The 9612-nt window shown below is 38.5% G+C and overlaps 1 protein-coding gene and 1 long non-coding RNA gene across 2 annotated transcripts; both read left to right on the forward strand.

Moving 5' to 3' along the window:
• The first annotated feature begins 1167 nt into the window (after positions 1–1167).
• Positions 1168–9232, forward strand: LYRM7 (LYR motif containing 7). The gene is made up of 5 exons (XM_021530393.3): positions 1168–1220; positions 3080–3152; positions 3757–3827; positions 6237–6318; positions 8690–9232. The coding sequence occupies exons 1-5, from the start codon at positions 1203–1205 to the stop codon at positions 8764–8766; spliced, it is 321 nt and encodes a 106-aa protein (XP_021386068.1). The 5' UTR covers positions 1168–1202; the 3' UTR covers positions 8767–9232.
• On the forward strand, positions 1239–2818 carry LOC144248293 (uncharacterized). The gene is made up of 3 exons (XR_013341674.1): positions 1239–1482; positions 2548–2629; positions 2802–2818. It is a non-coding gene; the product is annotated as an uncharacterized LOC144248293 (long non-coding RNA).
• Positions 9233–9612: the final 380 nt, after the last annotated feature.

Raw genomic sequence — 9612 nt, forward strand, 5'->3', positions numbered from 1 at the left:
TCTTCCACCTACTCTCCAACTTTTTGGAACCACCAGGATTAAGGAGAAGAAGTTGACAAAAACCAGAATTAATTTGCAAGGAATTGATGTATCATGTATGAGATATATGCATATGCAACAGGCTATTGCTTTTAAGGCTATTCCTTTGTTCACAAGTCATGCTTTTCGTGACTTAGTGTCTGAGAACACCCGGACATCCCTAATTCTTTGCTTTTTATTGTCTTGTAATTGTCCTAACTCTAAATTTTATTACGCTAATTGTATTATTATTTTATAATCATTTTATTATTATTAAACTTTTAGAAATTTTAAAAACCAAGTGATCGGCATTTTTCACTACAGCCAAGAAGGCCAATGGGATCCTGGGGTGCGTTAGGAAGAGCACTGCCAGCAGGTTGAGGGAGGTGATCCTGACCCTCTGCTCAGCCCTGGTGAGGCACATCTGGAGTTCTGTGTCCAGTTCTGGGCTCCTCAGGACAAGGAGAGACATGGAGCTCCTGGAGTGGGTCCAGTGGAGGCAGCGGAGATGGGACTGGAGCATCTCTCTTTCGAGGAGAGGTTGTGGGAGCTGGGCCTCTAAAGAATAGTTAAAGCCACGTGTGGAAAATGGGACAAAATGCAAAATACGTTAATCTGTTAGTGGGCTATGTTAGAGTAAATGACCCTTTATTTATCGCCTTTGGGGAACCTCATCACTCTATCTTCAGAAATCTGAAGGAAAGGCGTCAGAGGAGGGATCCAGGCTCTTCTCAGTGATGCCCAGCAACAGGACGAGGGGCAGTGGGCAGCAAGCGATGCACAGGAAGTTTCTGTGAACACGAGGAAGAAATTCTGAACTTGTTCACTGTGCGGGCGAGCGGGCACAGCAGCAGATTGTCCAGGAAAGTGGCGAAGTCTTCCCCAGTGGGGATGGAACCGCCTGGATACAGTCGTGTGCCATGTGCTTTGGCTTTGGGCAGGGACGCTGGACCCGATGCGCCACTGTGGTCCGTTCCAGGCAGAGCTGGAATTCCGTGCCGTGAGCCCGTGAAAGCCGCGCCAGCCCCGCGGCGGCGGGGCGGCGGAACTCAGGCTGCCCGGAACGGCGGCGGCGGGCAGCCCCCGGGGGGGACAGCATTGGCGGAGGCACCGGCGGCAGCGCGGGAGGGTGCGGCTCGTCCCGGAGGGGCACTTCCGGTGCGACACTTCCGGCGGCGGGAGCCATGGGGAGCCGCGGGCAGGCGAGTGACACTCACACATAAACACATATAAACACACACATAAACACATATACACACTCATACACACGTATTCTGTGCTTGGGGGGGGGGGGTCGCAGCTGTGTAGCTTTTGTAGAGCCACAAGACACAGACTTTCAGGATAAGAAGGATAAAAAACTAGGTAAAAGAAAGTAGCGGTTTGCACGCAAAGGCCGTTGCGGGAAAAGCAAGCGAGAAGATGCGATAGGCAGATTAAAATGCATCAAGAGCACGTCTCGTGAGGGTAAGATAGGGAAGAACAAGGAGCTAAGAATTAATAAGGCCTTCCATTGCTAGGGTGTAATTTCCCTGGTTTTGGTGTACAGTCAGCAGGTGTTGGTGGGGCCCTCTGTGAAAGCAAGTGGCTGTACAGGTCAGAGGTGTCTGCATTAATGCGTCTTGATCAAAACCATCTCATACAGCTTTTCACCACTGTGGCCGGTGTGGTGAAAAGTTTCCTGAGCTCTGCTAGGCTGTGGCCACTTCCCTGGTCACCCTCAGGGTGAAGAACCTTCCCCTGAGTGGCATCAGTGTCCCCTGACACAACTTCAGGCCATTTGCTTGGATCCTGTCACTGCATACCAGAGGTAAAATTGGTGCTTGCTCCTCCTCCTCCCCTTGTGAGGAAGCTGTAGGCTGCTGTAAGGGTAGGAGGATGCCTGGAAATGGCTCATCAGATTGTTCAAAATAGCAATAAAAAAACTTAAAGTTTTAACATACATGTGTGTTTAACATAAAACCACTTGTAATATTACTTGGCTATTTACAAAGATGCCAAATACACTGTGGGGCAGCAAAATTTTAGGATATTAAAATACCTGTAAAACCTTTGTTGTGTTTTAATTCTGTGAGTTTACTTTCCACAGGTTCATCCATCTAGGGAATGGTGCAGTTAAAGCAACATGGCTCTGTTCATTTGCTGGGTTACAGCCCTGTGTTTCCTCTATGTCCTTCTGAAAAATATTTGGAATACTAATTGTGAGAGAACAATTTGAGATTATTATGAAGTGCCTAGAATTGTGCCCTCTAGAGATGCCAAAATGGTAGGAAGTACTGGAAGGAGCTTCAAAAGGCATGTTGTTATCAAGATTATGTTTCTCTGGTGTTTGTCAGAGACTTTTCAGTCTGGCAAACACCAAAAAGGTCTCATAAGGGTTTGAGCATTTCTGTGATTCATTGCAGTCTGTATGAATGATCAAAACCACAAGACTGTGAGCTGTGATTCTCCGGGGGTTTGCTTTTCATACGTGTTCAGGGGTGTCTTCTGTACACTGTAAATCCTAACTTTGGGTGTTTGCTTTTACTGAAGTGTTCATTTCCTGACCTGGCAGTTGCATTTAAGAAAAGGACTTTGCATTGGTTCTGCTGCACCACTTGCAGAAGATTTTTATGTGAGCATACTTCAGTTGTTTCTTTTTCTGTCTTCTTTCAATAGCTAGAGAATATGCACTGTTGTAACCTTGATAATTCCTTCAGGTAACTTGGCTTTTAGAGTTATTCCAGTTCTTCTGGGTGTATTTGACATTGGCACAATAAATAATGCTCGTGTCCATGTAATTTCAGGATTGTATTCCCATCCTGCCAAATAATTACTTAGGATTGTGGTGCCAGCATCTTAGGGCAATTTGAAATACCTAGACCTGTCTAAGATTTTGATGACATCACATCTGCTTTGGCTGCAAGTGTTTCAATGAGAAATTTAGGTAAAGCCTCTTAGATATTGATTCTGTATCAAATTCTGTACTGAATGGAAGTAACAAGAAATTTCAACCGAAATATTTTCATTTTAACTAACACTCCTGCTAGCAAATAAGTTAATTATATTGATGTTGTATTGGCAGGTTTTGAAGCTTTTTAAGTTGTTACACAGAACACGGCAAGAAGTTTTTAAAAATGATAACAAAGCCCTCGAAGGTGAGATACTTGTTTTGTGGGGTGTGTGCATACCTATATTTTGTGGAACTTTCTTCTTGGAGTACAGAGAAGGATAATTCTTAACATAATCTTTCTTCAAGTTACTCCCATAATTTTCAAGTAATAATTAGGAAAACTTGTATGTCCCTAACCAGATATTCTTTAATTTGAAACAGAAAAATGGTTCTTAAATTCAAGCACCCACATATTTTGGAAGAGTAACATATCTTTTTCAAATGTTCCTGATCTTCCTGGGAGATAGATGTCTTTTGTGTTTTTAACTTCTCTTCAGTCCAGCCACAGCATGGTTAGCTGTACTAATTAATTCTCTATGTATGGTTTTTCCTCACGGAATGAATCCTGCTTTTTTTAGACCTTGTGTATGCAGTACAGAATGCTAAATTTGGAATCTTATTTCATTTGTATATCAGTCAACTTAAAATGTGACATCATGTGAATTACATGGAGATCTTACATTGAAATACTTTGATCAGAGTGCCCCAGGAATGTGCCATAAAGAGCTTAAGATTCTTAACTTTGGGGCAGTGACAAATTCAAAATAAAATTTTTGTTCATACTTTGGTTTTTTGTTTACTTTATTTAGCAGCAAGACAAAAGATAAATGAAGAATTCAGAAATAACCGAGACGAGGCATCTGAAGAGAAGATTAATGAGGTATTTTATTGCTTTCTCTTGCTTGTAAGAATATTTAGAAATTTGTTTTTTACTTAAAGGATCTCTAAACCACTGTACACACATTGAGACATCATAAAAGCTGGATTGGTTTAGAAAGACTTCTACATGGATCTTTGTTCATAAACATATAATGTATTAATACTGTCTTTACAATGGTATTGATACTGTCTTACAGAATTTTGTACATACAAAAATACATAAGTAGAAAGTGTGTTCTGATAGTTCAGTGTGATTTTTTTGAAGTTTATAATAGAATTATATGAGAAAATATTTAAAGTTGCAGTTGTTATGTAAATATTCTATGCTTTGCTCATACTACCTATCTGCAGTGTGGTCACTTAAATTTACCTGCTCACTGTTGTTTAGGTAAACAGAAACAAACAGAGAAATTACTCTGCTCAGTTACTAACAGATCACAAATGACTCAGCATCTTTGTGGAAGGCAAAAAACAGCAACATTATTAGGATTAATTGTAGTATAGTATAGCTGTAGTATATATTAATTATAATACAGGGATTTTTTGCTTCTTCTTTCCTCATCATGCATTAAAAGTAAAGCATTCTGTTAATTCACTAAGTTCATTACCTTTGCATAATTGTTGCCTCAACACTTCTTGCTGAGTAATTTTTTTCTAAAAGTTACTGTAAACTGAAACAGAACTTCTGTATTTAGATAATTTTAGTTATTAACATCGCTACAGAGTGATCAATTTAGTCCTTGTCATCAGCCTTTTATCAGAGTGTATTTACATTGTCACTGGGCACTGGTTGGAAGAAAGTGCCTATGTGTGTCCCTTGAAGAAATAAAATTAAAACATTTCCTGATATCAGCCACTGAACAGTAATGTAAATAATTCTGACAATTTAGTTAGGAGTTCCTAATTTCAGCTTGTTATCAGTCTCCTGTAGTAATACTCATTGCTTGTGTTACCACTGTCTGATCAGCTAAGTTATGAGTTCAAGGTTGTTTTTTTTAATAGATGTACAGGAAAAATATTTGATGCAATTCTGAAATCTCTATTTGTTTTCTAGGCAACCTGCAAATTTCACATATGTGGCTTTTTAATATGGATTAGTTGATATTTGATTAACTGTGTTGGTGAAAGGAATACTAGACTTCCATTCCAGCTACACACTCCTAGGACATCACAGATGTTTATTACATGTACACACTGATTGGACTTGGTTGCAGAGGAACTGAATGAAGTTTTATATAGGACTTGAGGAAGTTTGAGCACTTGCTTGCATTAATGTGGTGCTGTTAGTGTTCTGCTTTGGACAGCAACTAAAAATGGAGTATTGACCAGCCAGAATAGAAAACTACGAGTGCATTCTAACATGACAACAAGTACTTGTATCTATATGTACTTGTACATGTCAAGCTTGGTGACATAAGGAGATCAGGTATGAGAATGAGAAATATGATAGCTGAATCTAATGCACCTGTGATTTGTCTTGCTATGTAAAATGTCAGACAAACAAGCAGAATTCCCTTAAGGTCAACCTGAAGAGGAAGCTGTGCTGCAGGAGCATGCAGCCTGGGTGCCTTCAGCAGGAGGAACTGGAGGGTACCTGCTCGAAGCTCTTACAAGGGAGGAGCATGAGAAGTGCAGTGTAGATGGCAAGCACTGAGCTCTAGACTTTGCAAAGATCCACTTCTGTTGATATGTGCCACTTCCTAGTGTGAGCGTGTCTCCTGAAACATCTCACTTGAGCAATTCTATTTATTTCTGATACAGGAATCATGCAAACAAGTATTAGACTTCTCTTAATGGCTTAGCAAAGCTAGCAAGGGTGCTGCAGCTTATCCTCTTAGTGAGAGAAGGAATTCCAGGCCTTTTGCCAAATACTAATACTTTGGGTAGTCTGTAGGTAGTGCCTTGTTTTTCTGCACAGTTCTACTGTGAAACCTCAGTATTCTTAATTCTTGTCTTATTTTGCCCTTGTTTTTGTCTCCTTATTTCAGGAGCAGTAGTGTTGAAAGAATGAGATTGCAATTTCACTATGAGAAGTCAAAGGTTATTGGGGTGTGAGTGGGTGTCTTTGATCATCGAAAACTAGTTAATTAGTTTTATAGTTGCATTTCAACTTACTCATTTGCAGTTTTAATTTTTTTTAATTACATACATAGATGTATGTACTCGTGTATGTTACTGAGCCAGTGTTTCCCTCACTATGTGCTCCATGTCAAGGTCACTTACATGTCAATCTGTAAGTTATTCCACGATCCCCAAGGCAAAAGCAATGCATACATAGTACATAAGTAACTGAGTAGTATAACAGAATGACTTTATTATTTGAATAGTTGTCTAGTATGGAAAATAGCTTCAGAAATAGTCACATGGAATTTAAATTACTCTTGTTTCTCTCTTCTTACTCTTTTACTAGCTTCTTAAAATAGCTTCAGATGTTGAAGTGATTCTCAGAACTTCTGTTATTCAGGCGGTTCACACAGATTCTGACAAAATAGGTGAGTAAGCCTGCATGCTAGAAAGATACTTATATTTATGTTACAGTTTAGTAAATAAATATAGAATGTGAAATATGAAAGAAATAGTGAGGCAAATAGCCTGTCTGTTATTCTCTGGTAAAATTCGTAATGTAAGCTATTCATTGATGTTACTGCCTAGGATGGATGGAGGTTTCAAAGGCACAAAGTTTCCATACAAATGTTTTGAAGTATGGAGGCTAGTAGAAAAGAGGTAGTGACTACTTTGAATGCCTTTAACTAGCTATAATTATTAGGAAGGTCAGCAATTAGATAGCTGGTCAGCACGTACAGGCTAGTCAGTCAGTATGTCTAAAGGCAGTAGCCACTGTACCTATCTGTAGGTGCTTGCTCTACCAAATTGGGAGCAGCTGCCTGAGGAGTATTAGCAAGTGCAGTATGTACACTGACTATAAAACAGCTTTTTCTTTGAGGCTTGAGTGTTCATTTCAAAAATTTTTTCCAACAATTTCAGTTTCACAGGTTATGCTGTGTAAGATTTGTGACACAGTGATTACCTCAATGCAAAGTCTATCCTATTCTGAAATCCTGGTTCCTGGTTTAGAAGTTCTTTTATCTTGCAGCCAAAAAGAGAAGTAGTAGGTAGGCTCAGCGTACAACTGTATGGTAAGAGAATACAGGAAATCTTCATCTATGTTTTACTTCGATTGTAATACTATGTATTACTTTGATTGTTTCCTTTTACTTCCGTTTAGTATTGGCTGTAAAGTTGTGTACCAATTTTCAGTTTTAGGTTTGGTAAAACATTTAACTTTAAAACAGCAGTTATGATCAAGGCCAAAGATAAGTCTGGACCAGTGTCAGATCTTCCACAGTGATTCCAGGCAGATAACAGTTGAAGAATAGGAACAAAGTGAATCTGCACCTCTTTCAGCTGTTCACACCTGGCAGCACTTCTGAGTCAGGGATTTTTTCCGGTTTAATTATCTTCAATGGACTTCTCTTCATTTACTTTTCATTTTCACCAAGCTGTTAATGAGTTTTTAAGTTCTTTATTGCTTCCTTTTTGTTCACTTCCCCATGAAACAGCTCTCAGAAACAACAGGTGAATGCCTATGATTATTCTTGCACTGCACACTGTGGGCAAGGAGGCATTTTACACACAGTGATGGCACAATAATGTTTTCTCTTTCATTTTCAACTGGATTTGTGCTAATAGTCACTGTTAATTCTAAGTTTAATTTTTGGCTGCCAAGCATACATGTTATGTATTTATTCTTACAAAATTGTACTCATTAAACTCATAAGAGTGGTCATAATCGGTTTTGAACTTAATACTTACTTTGTGAGGTTAGTATTTTTCTTGACTTGTGTGCATTGCATGTCTCCAGGTATAATTTTGTCCATCAGTTTACTCAGTCAGGTCTTAATAGGGTCTTGTTATTTTTCACAGTAAGACATTTTCTTAATGAAATTCTTCAGGATGGTATAATGAAAAACCTTTTCTTCACAGGGTACTTACAAATATGTTGAACATGTCAGCAAAAATACCTGTAGAACACATTTGACATCACTCCAGTGGATGACCTGATCATTTATTGTTCACATCTTACAGTTTAACCAGTGACTTATCTCTGCAAGACTTCTGTCATAATAAGGCTGTTTTATTCAGACATGTTGTGGTAACCTCTGAAGCACCATTCAGAGAACTCCAGCAGAGACTGTAAGGCAGAGCTGCCTTTGCAAAAGCCAAGTGGAATCATGTTCAAATACTGGCTTGATCCTTTGCAAGTATGTAGGAATGGGGTTAGGACAGCCAGGTGTATCAGCAACAGGAGGAGGAGGAGAGAAAACCTGAGCCTGCAGCTGAATAGGACAGGGGACTCAGTAATGAAGGACACAAAATACAGTGACAGTGACAATACAGTGGCAGTAACTTTCACTAGGTGATTTCTTTTCCTCTTGGCCTTTAAAATAGGTGTGACAAGATAAATATTACAGATTAGAGTCCATGACTTGGGTGAGAGAGCTAAGTTAAATCCAGTGTTCATTTTTGAAACTTCTGAAGCATAATATGACTCAGGCTTGAAAAAAATCATTCACCCTCCTGCTAAAAGTTACTGCAAAACTTTATGGCTTCTTAATAGCAAAATTTTCAATGCTTATAAAATGAGACAGGAAAACATTATTATAGCCAGCTGAAAGTAAAATCCTAGTATGATTTTGTCTTAGATCTATGATGCTACTTACCACAAGTTCAGATCCTCATTTTAATAACCAGATATTTTGTTTGTAAATGTAAAAACACCTTTAGAATTTGAAATAGTATTTTCCATAAGATTATATTCTTACTTTTTCTTTTTTTTTTGTTTTTTTTTCTTTTCTATTTCAGTACTTGTACCCAGGAAAGATCTGCTACAGGACAACGTTCCTTACTTAGATAAACCAACAAAAAAGCAAGAATCCTGAGTAAATACTGCTACCACGAAAAAAGAGACTGAAATCAATTCACTGATTTTATTGAGTGCTGGAGTATCATCATGCACTTATTCAGTGGAAGATGGTTAATACTTTCACACTTACTTAAAAGTGTGAAAAAGTACACTTACTTAAAAGTACACTTACTAATTGTGTTACTTCAGCCAGGAATTTTTCTGATTATGACAGCTCTCAGACAGAGATTGTTTCCTAACAATGTCGAGTTTTTCAGAACTAAAAATTATAAAAATTAGAGTCCTTAATACTGATAATATTTATTGTCAATCATAAGCTTTTTTGAAGTAATGAAAAACCATCTTGTGGCATTTAATGTTGAATTTATGCTTTGCACCAAAAGCATGATTTCTGAAGTTGTCATTAATTGTACACTAGTATGCTGTGATGCTTGAGAGAGTTCTTAAAGGTTTATCTGAATAAATTATTTGTGTTTTACAGATGGGAGAGCATGTCTAGTGTTTTCTTCTCCTACACACTCTGGAATGAGCAGGAATAGTAGGGTTTGAGTTCTCAGATGACAGCACAAGAGAACACAGACACAACATAACCTAAGCATGTTGGTTTAGATCATATGGTTTATGAATTTGTGGTTTGTGTTTTAACTTGCAATCATTGAGTGACTGAGACATTTTCCAAAGAAAACTAAACTTGCTGTTTAGTTGCAAGTGAACTTGCCTAGAGTGAATATATGAAAAGTGTGATTAGTAAGGCCTAGTAATTTGCATGTTTTTAAAGGATACTTCCTTGGTTCTTGTGGAGTTCATTGCAAAGATCTGTTCACTTCCATTTTAATTTGAAGGAGGTACAACTGCAGTGATA

This window comes from Lonchura striata, chromosome Z (genome assembly GCF_046129695.1).
Source record: "Lonchura striata isolate bLonStr1 chromosome Z, bLonStr1.mat, whole genome shotgun sequence".
Lineage (NCBI taxonomy): Eukaryota > Metazoa > Chordata > Aves > Passeriformes > Estrildidae > Lonchura > Lonchura striata.

Excerpts from the sequence above, each read along its gene's own strand:
- LYRM7 (XM_021530393.3), top strand. Across the intron at positions 3,828-6,236 it reads CTGAAGAGAAGATTAATGAG|CTTCTTAAAATAGCTTCAGA; the intron begins GTATTTTATTGC and ends CTCTTTTACTAG. Across the intron at positions 6,319-8,689 it reads CACAGATTCTGACAAAATAG|TACTTGTACCCAGGAAAGAT; the intron begins GTGAGTAAGCCT and ends TTTCTATTTCAG.